The sequence below is a fragment of the Saccoglossus kowalevskii genome, chromosome 6 (genome assembly GCF_978046115.1).
Source record: "Saccoglossus kowalevskii chromosome 6, keSacKowa6.1, whole genome shotgun sequence".
NCBI classification, from domain to species: Eukaryota; Metazoa; Hemichordata; class Enteropneusta; family Harrimaniidae; genus Saccoglossus; species Saccoglossus kowalevskii.
This window is the reverse complement of record NC_140646.1, coordinates 22,326,151-22,345,628: the sequence shown is the minus strand read 5'-3', so window position 1 is coordinate 22,345,628 and position 19,478 is coordinate 22,326,151. Positions and strand designations below refer to the sequence as shown.

Genomic DNA, 19,478 nt, shown 5'->3' with positions numbered 1-19,478 from the left:
GACATTTTATCCAAAATGGAAACTTGCTGTCATTGAACATTTTTAATTATTGCCATATTTAATGCCACATTTTGGATGTACCACACATGTAGTCATGAGTCCTGCTATGGGGATAATTATCTAGAGAAATATACAGAACTGTTAACACCATACCCAAATTGATCAGACCTCCGCACCACAGACAGGACAAAATGCATCAGCAGAGTAATACCAATATGTGATGTATATAAAAAACAAACATTTTATTCACAAACAAAATCTAAATGTACACAAATCCTCTCAGAAAATTGCTGTGAATATGACTGAAATATGTGTGAAATGTATGTACAGAACATTATATTGCTTTAGTGTGGACAGTTTATTTTACTTTGTAAGGAAACTGTTGGACGAATGCTGCTGTGATTGGATACATTTACACAAACTTTGTAGTATAACATTACTGAAAATAAATAAATAACAACAAATTGCTTAAAAATCATTACTGTATACAGTGAAAAAAGTAGATGCATGTGTAACTCCTTGCAATAAAAGGAATGCACATATGGACATATTTCAGTGGCGTACGAGTCACAAAATGTAATGCATCTGTTAGTATAAAACATAGTTCTTGATAGATGGACTAAAGCATGAGATAGGGCCATCATATGCACTGTGATCCTTGCACTTTTATTGAAATATTGTTTCCCATGCTGCTAACGCTGAGGAGTAAAAGGATTATGTCAACATTTCTAAAACTGAACAACACACATTTTTTGGACTTCTTGAAAAGAGCTTCTCATTGGATGGATAGTTTTCAGAGTTGAGTAATACATAAACACAAAATATAAATAATAATAATATATGGCAAATTATCATATGTCAGTTCTAGGCCAACAAACTACCACATAACAGACTATATAAGGGGCATGTATTCGGGCTGGATAAATTTATTTAAAATGATTGAAATACCAAATATACACTGCTTTCTGATGAATTTTGAAGCATACAACTGCCATGTAACTATTCATATAGTCTGTAACTACAACAAATAGTAGTGAAATAGAGATTGTATATCACAGTTTAATGAGTTGGCTTGATATCTAAGCAAGTCTATTACTATTCCCATTTTTAGAGACATTGCAATCCCAAATTTCACAGTGTAGATTTAAATTAAGTAAATACTCTTTAGGTCCATGATAAAGAATTACTGTAACTAATTTTATGTGGTGAAATGAAAACCACAACGTGCTGTGGAAATAAATCTACTGGCTTTTCATTCTGTTATTTTTTATAGAACAATTTTTAAAAACTTTGTGGTTCCACCACATGCCTGCATATTGCACATGTCATAACAAATCCACAGCTTTTCATACTGGATGGGGATAATACAGCACAGGACGGTAAGGTTGTAAGATGGAGGGGTAAGGTGACTATCAAGTCGACAATAGGTCCAAGTTACATCACTAGTGGTTATATCACATGTAGTCTTGTCATCTCATGGTTTTTTAGTTGCTTGCACTTGTTTTAATTGAGTATACAGCTGTTTTTTTCTGTCGTTATGACAACCTGAAAATATTTTTAAAAAAACATACTTATAGTAGAGCTGCGAAATGATAGAGATGTTTTTTTTGGTATCCAAATAATCAATCCACCTTTTTAATTATGTATGCTCTTTATGACGAAACATTGCTGGGTCACTGAAAGGCCATTCACAACGTTACCAATGAAACCGTCATCCTATGATAAAATGACTATGTATAACCAAACAAAGTTGTTAATGAGATTAATATTGTCTTCATCCATCTATACTGCAACAGCGATTCACTAACAGAGGGTATGGTGCGACTTTTGCAAAAGGTGTATTACCGGTATCTATTTATAGACTATGATACATTTAGCTTGAATCATACTGCTGCCCTCTAGTGTCAATGTACACAATTCTTTTTGTTTACATATCTAGTGCACTTCGGTGGCAATTTATGGAGAAATGATACTGCCCTCTATTGAAATCTAATTATTTTTTTTTCTGCCTCTTCAAATTTCTGCTCCATTGGCTGGTGGATTCGAAAGGATTCATATGAACCCTCTGAAATCTGGAGATTTGTATAATTGTGCCTTTTTTCATTTTATTTTTACAAAGAAACTAACAAATACATTTCCTGATCTGTCCTCAACGAGAAAAATATTTTTTCTTGACAACATTCACAAATTACCTAGGAATGTGTTTGTAGAATACGTAGGTGTACTTATACAATCTACTCCGCCTTCATCTGCAACCACTGGTCCATCATTCCACATTAAATCAAACCCACCTACTCTCTTCTCTTTACCAGTCAATCTATGGAACAGACACAAAATATTACTCTAAACCATTTTACCAGGAAGATAGTCACTCACCAACTTGCGCTTCTTTCAAAGGGGCACGAGTTTTTTTGTGATTCTTTTCTAGCGAAACAAGCATTCAACATCAACGCAAATAAGTTGCGAATTATAGCAGAGCATCCACTGAAATATAAATGTATGCTTTGTGTTGGTGATGATGCATTAGGGTAGAATTTAAACTTGACTGCTTAAAACACATCAGCATATAAAGTACACCCCTTACTTGTTTTCCAAATCTAAGACATGGATCACATCCTCTAACAGTCCAAGCTTCAGATTATAATCTTGCTCATTACTGGCAGTGAGAGATGGCGATGCATTCACTTCTATTAGCCATCTATCAATTAAGACGAGAAAAAAAAAGTTATGGTAAGATCAAACAGGTGTATTTACCCATTTACCCATCCAGCTACTCTCCCCTCTCACTTCCCCTCCCCACCAGGGATTGTGTTTTCATTTCCATGTAGCGAGTCTCATAGAGAAAATGAGCAGGAATTGATAGTGTATTTTATTTTTACAAATGGACCTTTTCTTGTATTAAAAGTAGGATCCCTTTCTAATATTGAGGATCTGGAAAGCAGAATATGAGGGAAAATGCACTCCTTCACCCTAACCTTAGATATTTGTGTATGGTTAAACCTGGCATGTTAATGTCATGCATTGCCATTTTTCACAAATTATTATTCTTTTAAAAATATTTGTTATCAAATCTTTATGTTGGGATATTATGATGATTTGGTCCAAAAATTAAACATTAATGTTAAACATAAAATGTGCAGAAATGATGGTGTTCAAACGATCAAAGTATCTCACAAGGCATAATTTTCATAGTTCTTTATGACACTGGTAAAATTATCAATATTATATTTCTATTGGAGATGCCCTTGTAAAAGAGCAAATACAGTATTCACATATTACATGTACACCTAGATTTATGGCAGAACAAAATTAAATGTGACAATACTGTAAACCTGTCAATTTTTGGCTCATGAATTGTTTGCTATTTCACTATTTGAGAGTGTCTGCAAACACCGTCCCTCAACACCAGTGCTGCTCGGTGCTGCAAAGCTACATTTTGCAAAAGTCACTGAGGGCTTTAAGAGTCACAAAATTACAAAAATCAGTCTCTTACAAAGTTATGGTAGTTTACATTTGAAACTAGTTTTTTTTTTTACTTAGTCGACAGAGCAGAGCTGTTTATATTACTGATTGTTCGTCATCGTCTTGCAGCATCAACTTTATGTTTTTGTACTTTTTTTGAAAACTTCAAGTTCCCTTGCTTTGATACTTGGTATCTATATACCTTGGGAGAACCTCTCTCAGATTTGTTCATTTTGTGTTGATATCTTCAAATCTCTATACTTGTCATTTTTGGTAAAAAGTATTATTTTTGAATTCTTGAAAACGGCTAGTCTGATTGCTTTGATATTTTATATGCAGACACCTTCTTCAGCTTCTAACATATTTTCTTTCATTCATAACGACAAGTTTAATTTTCTAATTTTAGTGATTATTTTTGTTATTTTTGATAAAAAATGCTAATTTCAACTGTCAAACTATAATGTGAACAGTAGAGCTATATCAGTCTACAGACTGCTTGTTTGTGTTGTCAAGCATAATTGTAAAATAATGAGAGGCAAGCCAATTAAATGAGTGAGTTCATCATACTTTAGTCTGACAGAACGTATGATAACATCTATATTTACACTGTGGCATAGCTCTCTTACCTAGGAGATATGCCACACTTAAATTTGTCGGTACTAGTCCGTTCTGAGCAATGCAAGAATTGAGTTTCGTTGACTCTAATTAACGACTGGTTTCAGTCTGATTATGTCAGTTTCTAAAACAACAAACAGAATTTGGTTGCCAAACCTCTGGGATGGGGGAGGGGTTATCACGGCTGTAGTTCCTCTCATACCCCGGTACAAGCACCTCTTCAATATCAGAAACACTTGCTTTAAACTATCAGTAACAATTACATGACAATCCTATTCTCTCTTCAAATAATACAGTAGTATATACACAGTACAGAATACATTTTTTGCATGTTTACAATACTGAAATCAGATACAAGTTTCACATAATTGAGTAAAAAGTGTTTTATACTTCATTTATTATCGGGTCAGATGACAGTTAAATTTAATAGCAATGTTGTCTTTACTGACATTTATTTGTGTAGATTACAAGTGCAAATGTTGAATATAGTGAATTTAGCCTCAGAAACCATATTCCATGTTGGAAACTATATGACAGGGCCTTGTGACTATCTTCCTATCACAATGGCAAGAAGTGCTCTTTGGACATCAACCAGGCCAAAACACAACCACTTGTGGACTGTAACCAAAGATTTTCCAGAATCAGCAAAATTTTTACCACTCTTGGTGAATTTTTTTTTTTACAAAAGAACACGTTTGGATCTCGTAAGTTACATCTAAGTTTTATTCTCACTCATGACCAACACATGATAAACACGAATAAAAAATAATATTTGAAAAAAAAACAAAAAAAAACAGACTATGACTATTTGGAGGAAAAGATAAACAAAAAAAGATGAGAAGATGTTTCTAGCAAAGCAGAAGAGAAACCTGTGTTTAAAATGTTTTTAAAAACTTACGGTTTGATATCTTGATCTATTAGTATATCGTACCCATACAGTTCAAAGCAGTGTTTATCATTGATCATTATTTTCTGTACGCTCTGAAGGCTCTTGATGAATATATCATCCATTAATCGGAATAAATTCTCCACCTGTGATGATGAGGATGGATGATAGCATCAGTAAACATACACTGAATACACAAGTGATAGGGGGAGGGAGAGGAAAACGTTTTATGCAATAGTAATAATCATTCAAACAGCTGTATATTCTTATGATATATCTAACTGACAAGTATTAAGTACTGTAAAGTTACTAATTTTCACTGGGTTTAAATTTTGCTGATTTACCATTTCAGGCATACTCAGTGGGTTTTAAATTCACGGTTTTATCATTTAGATAATGTATTCAATGCAAAATTGTACATATTCCCTGGGTTTTAATTTAGCGCATTTTCCAGTCAGCGAAATAAGCTAAATTAAAACCCAGTGAATAATTAACTCCTTTACAGTACTAGCCACATTTATAGTTTTGGTTGAAAAGGTTACGAGACAAGGCATTTTACATCTCATTTTGGATAGCAGAGATAGCAGAATCATGTTTCCAAGAACGAAATTAAACAATTTAAAAAGTTTTTTTTTTTTTGTGGTAAATGAAAAAGAACAACAATCGAAAGCTGGCTTTTAGCTAGCCACCTTTCTACTTGTTATCTTAGACAGGCCCTCTACATTTTAGAAAGTTACAAAATTTCATTTGAAAAGCAAAATTTCTACAAACCTGTCTAATTTTGAGTGAAAATTACCAGTAAATCACAAAATAACTAACAAAATAATAAATAATCAACAAAAAAATCTAATTTAGACAGGCCCTGTACATTTTAGACAGATATAAAATTTGATTTGACCGGCTAAATTTCTACAAACTTGTCAGCTTTTTATTGAAAATTTCTAGTTTTTACAAAATAACTATAAATAAAGGAATTTTTTGTTAAAACAACTCTTTCTTTTACATTGGCAATTGAAATATATGTTGAGTACCATACATATCACAATAGTAGAGACATTAATCATAATTTTAAGTTTACACAACGTTTGCTAAATTCAGCTGTTCTAACTTTTTTGAAAAAAAAATTTTCACTACCAGTTTTAAATTGTTTACTGTTTTAAAATATTATGACTGCCGTTTTCAAAAATACCACCAAAGACGAATGTGACGTGGAACAGTTATTGCGCCATGTTAGATAGCCCAGCAACCACTAAAAGTATTCATCAGTAACAAATATTCAAAAAACACACATTCATATTTATAACCGTAAAAAAAAAAAAACTACTCAAGTCGTAAAAATTAACACCTTATTTTTTTATTACGCAACTATGTATTTAAGAACATCAACAAAACATTGCCTTAATTTGGATTCAGTTTAGGTGTCTTAATTCCTCATTTCAGAACTCAATGAAACAACAAATTTTCACAACCTACATTTTCTATTCCATGCTTTGCTATCAGATACTGTCGCAGTTGTTGCATGGACCATTTGCAGCCTTTTTCGGGATCGTAATCTGGGGCAGTTTTCTGGACAGCGACATTCGTTAAGTGTATGTCTAGTAAAACGACTAGGTTAATGGAAAATACATCATTGTAATTTGACACTCGTGGTGACAGTACTTATCATCCATACTGGTGGTTGCGACATTTAGCGTGAAATATTACTGCTCATTAGTATTTAAAAATAATATGCTAAAACAAATTGTGCAATGGTATGTGTTTATCATAGTGATATAATATTTTCAGACCAAATAACACCAATTATTCACATGGTGCATTGACGCTATCAAACTCACAATAAACGCAACGACGAGTATATTTTGAAAAGATATTGCTAAGAAGGATCATAATACTGTGGTTAATTATCAAAAAAAAAACATTTCTTTGACCAAAGGACCAATTTATGACTGAAAAAAAAAAAAAAAAAATTCATGACTGAACAACTATGAATGAATCATTCTTTATTGTAATGGATACTAGTAATCATTGATTTTTAAAATAAAACAAAAAATCATGCCATTGTTCAATCGATATTAAAAAGAACCAAATCCTCAGAGCCTGTTGAATTCAAATCTCATCAATAGTTACATATACAGTTTGTAACTTTTCAGTATTCTTCACATGGTGGTAAAAAAAGGATACAGGTATCGTCGATAGAATCTAGCGAGAATCTAGAATTCGAAAACCTGGCGAATCCACTTCTATAAATCCAAGCCTTCAATGGGATATACTGTAATAAAAAAAATGTACCATAATAATAGCAGTATTATCGCATAATGTCCTAATTAAGTTAGCAAAAATGAAGAATTGTTTGCGATGAGTAATGAGAATTTACAAAAAGCTGAAAACAATTCTATTTGCTCAGTACATCATTTGAAAAAGTGCTCACTTATTTGTGTCAATGCCCTCTGGAGGGCAAACAGAGAGAATGTTGACTGACTTTTTTTTTAAGCTAATGCAGTGTAATCATCAGGGTAATCGTATTTTGTTGTTGATTTCCTTCCAATGACTACGCCCTAAACAAATCTAGTGTAATCATCAGGGTAAATCTATTTTGTTGTTGATTTCCTTCCAATGAGTACGCCCTAAACAAACAAAAAAGGTAGGGCTGCTTGAAATACAAAAATTACAATTATGACAACCATAAAATGTCATACAAGCATAAATACCGCTTTACAAAGTCTAGTAGATAAATGTATATAGTTTCTGTCTTATCAGCATCACACGCCTTCCAGACATCTTTGGTTATTAAGTCGAGATTAATCGCATTAATAACAAAAAAAATTAAATTTGTTTTCATGGCAGAGAAAAAAAATTGGTGACATAAGGTCATGGTCGAGAATTAATGCGGCCACTTTTCACAGGAGTTGAAGGCAATGCCAGGGACCAGGAATTAAGAAAAGAGGCTATGACTCACCATCCCATGGAGTACATTGTTATAGAAATGATGAGTCTTTTGATTGAATGCCAAAAAACAAACATGATAAACAGAGACAAACACTTTTTAAACATAATATTAATATTAGTTATATTTTGCCATATAACTAGACTTGTATATGGATCAGTATTCAGTCTTGATCTATAGCCCATCTTAATTTAAGAAACCTGACAATGAGGTAGCATGTTTTGTGAGAAATGATGCCAAAGTATGCCACATGTATAAGGTCAATTATTTCTCCCTCAAACCAAAAATTTGTATTTCGATATGAAGAAATATTTTCTTTTTGAAACCAATGCATGAACTTTTCCAGGATCCATTTTTTGTTGTACTAGCTTGCAACTTATTACTGGGTAGTTGTTTTTCATCCGCCCAGAAAACAACATACTGTAAAATACTTTACTTTAGCTGGATTTAATTTTCGCTGAAAAGACATTTTTGGTGTTTTGTATGGAATTTATTTTCACTGATTTTTGACAAGTTGAATGTAAAATATAGGGAAAAGGTATATTCACTAGATTTTATTTTCACTGAATCATTCCTTCAGCGAAAATAGCGAAAATTAATTCCAAGTGAAAATAAAGTATTCCACAGTATATGTAAAGTATCAGGTAAGAAATGTCAAGGAAATAGGAAATTTACAGCGAGTACAAACAAGTTTCGTACAGATAACTTGCAACTTCCCTGGGATAGTACTTTGTTCCAATAACCCCTTCAACTTTACCCAGACGGTTGAAACAACTGTAAATAAGATTTTTTACGAAACTCCCTTTGTATAGTCACAACAATGTTGCAATATGAAAACTTAGCTATAGTATGTATCTAGACAAAATTTAAATACTGTAGAATACTTTATTTTCGCTTGAAATGTATTTTTGCTGAAGGGATGATTCCGTGAAAATAAAATCCAGCGAATATACTTTTTTCCCTATATTTCACATTAAACTCATCAAAAATCAGTGAAAATAAATTCCATAAAAAATGACCAAAAGGCCTTTTCAGCGAAAATAAAGTATTCCACAGTAGTCCAAAATCAGGAGGCACCAGGGGAAGATTGTCACAAAATGTAACAAATCATATTCATAACATTAGATCATTTTCTGTATTGCAATATTCATAAGAGCTTTTCTAAAGAGTTTGCTAACTACTCGTATGAATATGCTGTAAGGGATTTGCATTTCACTTTTACGCACATGTACATATCTCCTTTAGTTATGCATGTAAGAATGCTCTTGTTTTTGTAGAAGACAATTTTCCTGCAACACCCCACAGTATCATTCAGCATACCAGATCTAATACAACCACTATACAATAAATGCTATAGATAGCAAGCCTGCTTAACATATGTAAAAAATAGTATAATGAATGTACTGAGGCATGTAATAACCAATCAACAGTGTACCTCATTCAGTAGACACTTCCTGAGATCTTCTACTTTTAGTTTTCAGTAATGTTGTAACCAACACTTAACAGTTCTAAAGTTTGAAGTCAGTAGAATGAGTTTTGTACTTGTAGTGTAAGTTTATGCTATTTTCGCAATCATAGCTGTTCTAACAAACATATACCTACAGAAGTAACCATGACGTAAACTCGGATATCAAACTTCTTTCCACCAATTAGATAAGGCCTGTCTAAATATCGCTGTACGATGTACGTTTCGGGGGCTTCTTTCTCCTCTTGCTTGTCATCTCGTCTTGTGTACGTATCATTCTATAAAACATAATAAAGGCAGGGTATGTACCTGCTTGTTACACAAATCTACAACAGCGCATGCCTGCATTCATTTCGAAGCTACGAGATTCAGGTATATTCAGAACTAAAATGATGACACTAATTACAGTTGTTAGTACTTCCATTCTCACTAGAAACAAAGCATTTGGGGTAAAATTCTGAAACGTATGTTGACTACCGGTATCATCTGAAGAGGACTGGAAGCTCCATCCAGGATTCACTTATTTCCTCGTCATGTTTTTTACAAAAAAACAACGTTAGGCAACACTGGCTCAAATTGCTGGATTGGTGCATTTAATTATCACCATTTTCTGTATTTCTCAGTTTGGGAGTAAAAAATGTAAATGTACAAAATCTGCCATTGATTCAAACTGACATGCCACTCGCCTAATCTATTTTTTTTGAGGAAATTGGGATAAGATTTAACCATGATCGTATATTGAATTGTCTACAGTATAAACACAATACATCTTGGCAAGGATCCAGTTATAGCATTTTAGTTCTTAAAAGGAACAGTTTTAGTGGTAAGTTACACCCAGGAGACGTTTCTTTTTAGCAACCTGTCATAAGAATTTCAATAAAATACAGTAAAGTAAATGCAAAAGTTTCAACCAAACCCAAATCATGCATATCACACACAAGCATGCATATTAGTATACCCATCATTTTATCCACATTTATAAATAATTCATTGTTAGGCGCATTTGGGTTATTTTAACTGACATGAAAAAGAGGAAGGGGGGGGGGGTAAGTAACAGGAGGGTGATGTTTTATTATGGTTGTTGTTATGGTGATTAACAGATGATGCATCCTGATCATAATGTAGTAGTCTACTCATCATAGGTACAAAAACACTTGACAATATTTTTCATTTAAATTAGTTCTCACTACTGGGGTGTTATCAATACCATTCTACTGTTAGATACTGAATCAGAAAATTATCTAAGAAGTGAAAACAGTTTTCATAAAAGTGTCATTTAATTTTGAAAATATTTCACGACTGAAAAAGGACCCTTCAGTTCAAGATATACTGTTTCTCATGCAATGGATGCAAAAATGTGAGATATGAAGAAATACCCCTTTGTCATAGAGACTGATGATAACAATTTGATGAATAAAAAGTCTGCTAATAATTTCAATATACTGTATTTATACTCAATATTGTCTTGACTTCAATTTTTTTATGCTAATACCCTTATATCGCCTCAGCTAGAGTACAAATAAAGACAAATTCTGGGCCAGTATATTTTCATTTCTGAGCAGACTAATTCTACTTTAATTCAGGATCGTTAGCACTGAGCTTGTTAATTACTTAATTACCTGTAAATAATATTAAAAAAAGCCAACAAATACCCATGCAGCATGCTCAAACCATACAACACCATGTGGCCAGCCAGCCACCATACAAGGCAATGCTGAGAACAGTATTTTTTTTTTTAGTAATCTGAGAAATATTAATAAAAAGCAAAAGTTAAAAAAAGCATTGAAAGGCAATTCAAGCAGACAGTTCACTGCATTGCCACACCACACACCTTTACTACCTTTTTCCAATCAGTTATATCTTTAAGTTTCCTGAAAAGAAAAATGCCTTTGCCTTGAGATTTTGCGACGGGTTTCATAATCCATATGGTGCCCGGGTTCCTCTTGAATTCCTCAACAAATATGTGATATTCAGACTGTGAAGAGATAAGGTGGGAATTGATTTACTGTCAAATTTAACACATGCATGTGATATGGCATCCACAATGACCCGAACAACCATCGACAACAGCAGCTTTCAAAATTTAATTTTATTAGCAATGGCAACCAAGCTCAAACTGTTGGTGGCCAACTGGAAAATTGTTGGTCACCACAAATGGACCATGGATACCTGCCTGCTTGATAAATTTTCTTTCACATAAAATTATTGACATCCTATTTCTCTCCATCATTTTAAAAAAGGATACTGTAAATGCTATAAATAAATTATTGGGTTTCAGTTTTGCTATTATTGCAGATAAGTAAAATCAGCAAAATATATCTACGTGAAAATGTATAAACAAAAATAGTATTGTTTCACTGGTAAGTTTCACTGGCAAACCCAAACCCAGTGAATATGTTCACAATATAAGTATAGTGAAACTAAATGCCAGGGAAAAATAAATGGTTTTACAGTAGCAGTGCAATAGATCAAAGCAAACATCAAAGAACAGCTAATGCACACACAATCACTTATAATTTTTATTTATTTTGAGGAAACTACTAGCAGTTTGTGGTGTGGAAGTAGAGCATCATAAATACAAGGAAACTGTTCTGTTTTTTCACTAGGATATCCTGATTACTGTCAAAACTGTCAATTAATTATATCCGCGAATAATCCATGTATCATTATAACATCATTTTTGTTTGTCCCTTGTGGCTATTCTTTGAACATTATCAGGAAGACTTATAATTTCAACTTCCTGATGCGTGAAATGTACATTGTGTATCTGTAATATTTAATAGGAAGAGACTATGAGTTCAGTCATCAGATGTCAGTCTTAACCAAATAGGAAAACCTTGGGGGTCAAACATAGTTGAATGCTACTACCGATAGATCATGAACAATAGGCAAGACTTGCTGTCATATTGCATTTGATCTATTAAACAAAGTTTTTTTTTTATTCAGTTAATCAAAACCAAAACACATTTGACATGAAACACAAAAATAACGACGTACATGTATAAACAAACCAGAGTATCGGTAAGAGTATGTAAATCAGTTTGCAATTATAAAATCAAATTATTATTTATCGCACTATTCATTTTAATGGAAATTTTTTCATTTTACCAAATTTCTACAATTAGCAATATGTTTTTCTATCTTTAAAACATTTACCACATTTATTAAATTCACAAAAAGTTGAAATCATCCCAATTTGCCTAGCATGGTATATACCATACATTGATTAGTAAATAGACAAATGTATCGGTAGTTCACAATTTTGCATCACCCAAAAGCAACTGCTGAGTCTCCTGGCATGTAATTAAAATGACAGAAATCGGTCCCAATTATTCAATACTTGAGTCCAAATGTCGCCTGTAATAAATTGGCAATGTATAAACAGGTGTATTAAGGTGTTTTTTTTTAAAAAGTACATAAAGAAAAACCAAAGATAATTATTGTCACTATCAATTTTGATACCTTGCCTACTGAAAGCTCCAAAAAAATATCAAAATCAGTGGGGAAACAAAAGTCAACAGACAATGTGTAATGAAGACCTGATTTTATAGTAATGGAAAATTACGTCCATCTGCTCAAACAATTAAATTAAAGAAACAATTAAGTACTAATAAATTTACGAAATGTTGCACCAACATTTTGGCAGGATAAATGAGCATTCAAAACGGAGTCAAACAAACTGCAAAGATCAGTAGAAAGCAGAAAAATACCCTGACTTGAACTCTGGTACTCGAGGGAACCCAATTTCAAGACCAAAATTTCTAAAAATGCCTTGGATTGAATGAAGTAAAGAAGGGCATTCAGGTAGAGCATCAATTGTCTCCATGAATTTGAGCTCTAGTAAGATCATTAGAACTATAGAATGTTTAGTTCAGATAACATGTAGTCCTTTGCATTTTAAGAAAATGTCTACATAATATATACTTACAGGAAGCTCAAAGGAAGTTGGAAAAAAATCACACTTTGATGCTTCCAGCTTCCCACTTTCTCTCTCCAGCTGCTTTCGAAATCTTTTCAAGTTCTTCACCATCAAGTTTTTTCTTGTGAGCTGGAAAAAGGATTAATAAATGTTCAATTCGAACAGTTAATTCCTCCCTGTGTTTAAAGAGTTACTTTAATAGAAATGAAAATAATTCATAATGAGCAAAGAATATCTATATTTATATGCATTTATACAGCTATCTTGTGTAACAGTTAGTCTGCAATGAAACTAACATGTTTCTGAATTCTGAATATTTGTTTTGCATTTATGAAAAATTATTATTCAATGTGGAATATATTTCAAAGCAAGTTCATCACTGAGCAGAAATCAACATGAGAACACACATGATATGCAATACCATGTTACTGTTCTGAAGGAGCTTCAACAGAAGAACACATTAATTTGCCATAATGTCATTATAATATGAAGATGGTGACACAGCCCTGTTATGTAATCCCAAACATGGAATGTAGTTTCTGTGGTAAAATGTATGTACCATAAGCATTAGCATTCTCATATTGATTTCAAACCATTATTCAAAGCGGGGTTTTCAAAAATAATTAATAAACCCAAAAGTACAAATTTGAAGAAATATTCACTTGGTTTAATTTTTGCAGAATGTGCTGTTCCTGTTTGTATCAGGAAGGTTATGACATACTAAAAGTTTATCACAAAGTGTCAAAGTAAGTTCATGTTCAATTGTAATGAAGTTTATCACATACAAACATGTAAATCACCCAATATACATATGCAAATCAATCAGTCATAAGTCATGATGAAAAGATGAGTTGGTCAAAGCTACCGATATATTCGTAATGAAGTTTATCACATACAAACATGTAAATCACCCAATATACATATGCAAATCAATCAGTCATAAGTCATGATGAAAAGATGAGTTGGTCAATGCTACTGATATATTGGTACATTTGAAGACAAATCAAGTTAACACTAGTTGAATATAATATACTGGTACAATTCTTTCTTGATAGGATATGATCATCTACTAAACACTAGTGCTACATAAAACCAAAGACACATCCTTATTGTTGATTTTTTGAATATCTTTACGAAAACTAATTTCAGAATGTAAACTCAATTTTCATCAAAACAACAAATCAAGACAACTGAAATGTATCTTAATTTCGGAGCCAGCAAACATAATTTAAGTCAATTTTAAGTTTTTACTCAAATATTTTGGCTATTTTTGTTCCAATCTTCTGTTCAGGAAAGTGCAGACTATAAACAAGACTATTTGCGAAAAAAAAAGGAAACTGGTGGTGCAAAGGTCAAGCCTCCACTTACATGTATAGTATTGAAAGTTCCCTTTTTTTTAAGTTCACATTTGTCTGAAATTCTTACCTCATAGTGATTCCTAAAATGATTTATTTTGACATGTTCTTCTAGATAGCAATGGTCAAAATATTCTCTCATCCATCCCACATCTGCCCAAAAAAAATCCCAATCACCTTCACTGCAATGTAAAGAGATACCAATGTTCAAATGTTCATTATGATAGCTGCCAGGGAAATAGTAAAGCTTGGATGTAGTGGAACACATAAGGACATGTTGTGTACTATCGTTTGTTTTTAGTGGATTATAATAATAATTTTATTACACCGTAGTTAAAACTTAACAATTCATTTTAGACAGAAATGTAATTATATTGTGAATGTGGCATGGTAAGTAGCGTGTCTGGCTGCAGTATCAAGGTGATTGCCATGATCATGAGTTTGAATCTTCTGTTTTATGTTCTAATATTTGTCTGTTTGTACAATGTATTTACAAGGCTTGAATTGGCCAATAGGCAGATGACACTCTGACAGACTGACACATTCTACCTTCCGGAAAGTCTCAGATGTATTAAGGCAGCAAGTTATTGACTCAAAAATAACATTCCCTGTTATTCACAAGATTCTCTATCACAGGCTTGCTGGAAATATATGCATTGCCAAATTACAGAAACTTATTTAATTAAAAATCAATTCATTATAAGATACAGTGGTTTGTTGCTATTCAACTTTCAATGGTGAGCACTTGTTTTCTATTTAGGGTTGGACCTTTTACAATTCGGGAAGGTCAAAAAGTAGGCATTACTTTTCAATATTGATGACTCATAAGCAACATCAATATATATTAAAATCTATTGTTGTTCCCAGATAATCAATATAAAAATGTTTATTTTTCTCACAAAATAAGAAAGTCAAATATGAATTTTCAGTGGTTCATACTTTACGGTTTTCTATAAACAAAAAATGCACTACTAATGACATGCCAGGAATTTCATTGAGATACTGAAATTCTACAATTTTCCCCATCAATACATTTTGTGTGTTTTTATGTTCTTTGTAAAATATTCAAAAATTATTTTGTGAAAAGTGACAAAAGCTGAATTAAACATTCAATGCTATCATGGGTTAAGTCACTTAATCACAAAAATGTCTAGAGAAAAAATTGAACACATGGTATTATTATCCTAAATCATTTGAAACTTCCAGAGAAATAATATCTTACTCTCGAACTTCTTGCCATCCTTTGGCCTTAAGCACATCATAAATAGTATTCTGAAGTCCACACTTGAACCGTATCACCCTATCACTGTGAAGATCAAATAGGAAAACAAACTATTACATTTTAACACATAAAATATTTCATGAAATAATGCTTTTATCAAAAAATCACTCTTTTCTATCTTCCTGTCAATATTTTCTTGGTGCTGTTCAAGGTTTCCATCTCTGTCAAAACTGATATACAGTTAACGTTTTTTTTTAATTAATGTCTGGAATTCTGTTGTGTATTATTTGAAATGGTATAGAATACAGGTGCAGAGTAGTCTCACAATAGAAGCACAATTACGTAATACATGATACTATACTAGTTCTTGTTTAGAATTCAAGTTGACAAATAGGTTCTTACCCAATGCCCCTTTTTCGATCAGGTCTTGAGTAAAGTGGATTCTACAAAATAAAAGGTGCAGTAAAATGCAGTGATTTTATTATGTTTTCCACATAGTTCTACCCCCTATTTTCATGTGCAGTTACATTTTCTTTTTGGATTTGATGAAGACAATTTTTACAGATGCCAAAATTATGCAATCATGGTTATGAATTATTAAAAATTACACTGTAGAGAACCCACACCAAGTAACATTTTCTCCTTGTTAGTCCCCGTTCGGACGCAGTCCGAAAACGGGGACTTATGTTTTGCCCTGTGTGCGTCCGTGCGTCCGTGATCACCTGTATCTTGAACATGCATGGACCGATTAAGTTCAAACTTCACTCATACATCACACCTTATATGGGACATATGCACATGCATTTTTTTCATGATCCGATTAACGATAGCCGAATAGCGGCCATTTTAAGGCCGAAAATGCATCAAAATCGCACATTTTCACCATTCCGGACCCGGATCTCAGTTATGCATGGACGGATTTTGTTCAAATTTGGTACATACATTAAACATAATAGGACCTTGATGCACGTCATTTTTTTTTTTTGGATCGGGTTCGAAATGGCCGACTGGCAGCCATTTTGTTTTAAAGAATTCAGTTCTGGATCCGTATCCGAGACATGTCTGGATTGATCAAGTTCAAACTTCACACACACAAGGTACATCATGTCACAAATATGTATGTGCATTTGTTTCATGATCTCATTAACGATAGCCGAATAGCGGCCATTTTAAGGCCAAAAATGCATCAAAATCGCACATTTTCACCATTCCGGACCCGGATCTCAGTTATGCATGGACGGATTTTGTTCAAATTTGGTACATACATTAAACATAATAGGACCTTGATGCACGTCATTTTTTTTTTGGATCGGGTTCGAAATGGCCGACTGGCGGCCATTTTGTTTTACAGAATTCAGTTCTGGATCCGTATCTGAGACATGCTTGGATTGATCGAGTTCAAACTTCACACACACAAGGTACATCATGTCACAAATATGTATGTGCATTTGTTTCATGATCTCATTAACGATAGCCAAATGGCGGTCGCTTTAAGGCCGAAAATGCATTGAAATCGCACATTTTCACCATTCCGGACCCGGATCTCAGTTATGCATGGACGGATTTCATTCAAATTTGGTACATACATTAAACATAATAGGACCTTGATGCACGTCATTTTTTTTTCGGATCAAGTTCAAAATAGCCGACTGGCGGCCATTTTGTTTTAAAGAATTCAGTTCTGGATCCGTATCCGAGACATGTCTGGATTGATCAAGTTCAAACTTCACACACACAAGGTACATCATGTCACAAATATGTATGTGCATTTGTTTCATGATCTCATTAACGATAGCCAAATGGGGGCCGCTTTAAGGCCGAAAATGCATTGAAATCGCACATTTTCACCATTCCGGACCCGTATCTCAGTTATGCATGGATGGATTTTGTTCAAATTTGGTACATACATTAAACATAATAGGACCTTGATGCACGTCTTTTTTTTTTTACGGATCAAATTCGAAATGGCCGACTGGCGGCCATTTTGTTAAAGAATTCAGTTCTGGATCCGTATCCAAGACATGTCTGGATTGATCAAGTTCAAACTTCACACACACATGGTACATCATGTCACAAATAGATATGTGCATTTGTTTCATGATCTGCTTAACAATAGCGGAATGATGGCCATTTTAAGGCTGAAAATGCATCAAAATCACATATTTTCACAATTCCAGAACCGGATCTCAGTCATGCATGGATGGATTTTGTTCAGATTTAGCACAATGTGTTGTACATATGCAGGTGCATTTCGGTCATGATCTGCTTTGAATGTATATGTCACTCAAATATGAACGGAACGGGGACGTGTCATTGACAATGACTTGTTTTAATTTTTGATTTGACTGTGTGAGTCATTCCATTAACGATGTTTATAATACTACTTTATCACATCTTTCATGCCCTATGCCCATCATACACACAGTCACTTGTGGGTGAAAATCTAAATAAATCAATCAGTATTATTTATTATTTTTCAAATTTGTTATCTCTACTCATCCAGACAAAAACTGAATTAGTGAAACTTGATCGCCATGTGATTGACACATCATCCTCTTTAACGACCAATCCATGTCTTGCCTTGAAATGTAAAAATAATAAATGTACTACACAAGTCTCCCAGATTATTACTTTTCCTATGATTTCTGTACTGAAATTCAAGCAAAAAACTGGTGGAATCATACGGTTTTGGAACTAAATACACAGATGCCATATATAATTATTACTGTTTTCAATTTAAGTTAAGATTGATTTTACAGTGGTCGAATATCACAAATTATGTTTTGTTTGGACAAGCTGCAGTTGATAAATCAAGAAAAAAATAATAATAAACACATGTAATACTGAATGATTTATTTTAGGATTTTCAGTCCTCAAGTTACTGCAGTGGTCTTACACATCAAATAGACTTATAATCACATTTTGCAGTTGGTTGGTATTTCTTATCAGAGTTGGTTAGCCAATTTTGCTCACCATAATTTAAATTGTTTACCATAGACAACCCAAACACATCCGCACCAACAGTTGAGTATTGCATGTTATTAAGATGTTTATTCTCAAACATACTTTACTTTTCTGAGGTTTAGTGTTAGCATGCTCGAACCATTCATTTTCAGCCTTTCAATCTTCAATCTTTAATATTGTTATTCGACCAGTGGGATTACGATTTTCTTCCGCCGGTTTGAGCAGTTTCGTACTCCCTCGAGTCGTTAATGAGCTCATTTCAAAGATTTGTCAACGAATATACAGTATTTTTTTAAGTAAAGATACTCACTTTACTATTTTTGTACATCACGTCTGTCTTGGTGACAATAAAGTGATGAAAGTAGAAGGTTTGTAACTCCTACGAAAGCAGGAAACCTTGGCAACCAATTGTTTGTTGTCAGTAGAAGTCCATCCGTGACAGAGCAATCCTGATGTTTGTTGCTTGTTTACTCCAGTAATTAAAGTATCGGTGATCGATTTTTGAAAGGGTACGCGACGTAAACTTAAGAATCATTAATACGTTCGTGAGAAGGTATTTCTGTTAAAGATGTTAACATTATTGACAAATATGAAGAATGAAATACTCCCTACATAAGTAAATTAAAGTAGGTATGTATTAGAGCGA

The 19,478-nt window shown here is 33.2% G+C and overlaps 1 protein-coding gene across 2 annotated transcripts; it reads right to left on the bottom strand.

Moving 5' to 3' along the window:
* Positions 1 to 218: 218 nt before the first annotated feature.
* On the bottom strand, positions 219 to 19,312 carry LOC100378711 (putative tubulin polyglutamylase TTLL9). 2 transcript variants are annotated; one of them, XM_006814248.3, is made up of 13 exons: positions 19,143 to 19,312; positions 16,271 to 16,311; positions 15,869 to 15,952; positions 14,717 to 14,828; positions 13,301 to 13,420; positions 11,204 to 11,347; positions 9,510 to 9,650; positions 7,145 to 7,232; positions 6,437 to 6,558; positions 4,976 to 5,109; positions 2,585 to 2,698; positions 2,193 to 2,317; positions 219 to 1,545 (listed from the first exon to the last, which is right to left on the bottom strand). In XM_006814248.3, the coding sequence occupies exons 1-13, from the start codon at positions 19,158 to 19,160 to the stop codon at positions 1,475 to 1,477; spliced, it is 1,314 nt and encodes a 437-aa protein (XP_006814311.1). In that variant the 5' UTR covers positions 19,161 to 19,312; the 3' UTR covers positions 219 to 1,474. The 2 variants fall into 2 exon arrangements, with proteins under 2 accessions (XP_006814311.1, XP_085356323.1); XM_085500197.1 differs by having other exon boundaries at positions 11,213 to 11,347.
* Between the last annotated feature and the right edge of the window lie 166 nt (positions 19,313 to 19,478).

Bases quoted from the DNA above. Each gene is read 5' to 3' on its own strand.
- LOC100378711 (XM_006814248.3), bottom strand. The intron at 5,110-6,436 runs GTAGGTTGTGAA...TCATCATCACAG, and splicing joins CAAAGCATGGAATAGAAAAT to GTGGAGAATTTATTCCGATT. The intron at 2,318-2,584 runs GTAAGGGGTGTA...TCTGTTCCATAG, and splicing joins GTCTTAGATTTGGAAAACAA to ATTGACTGGTAAAGAGAAGA.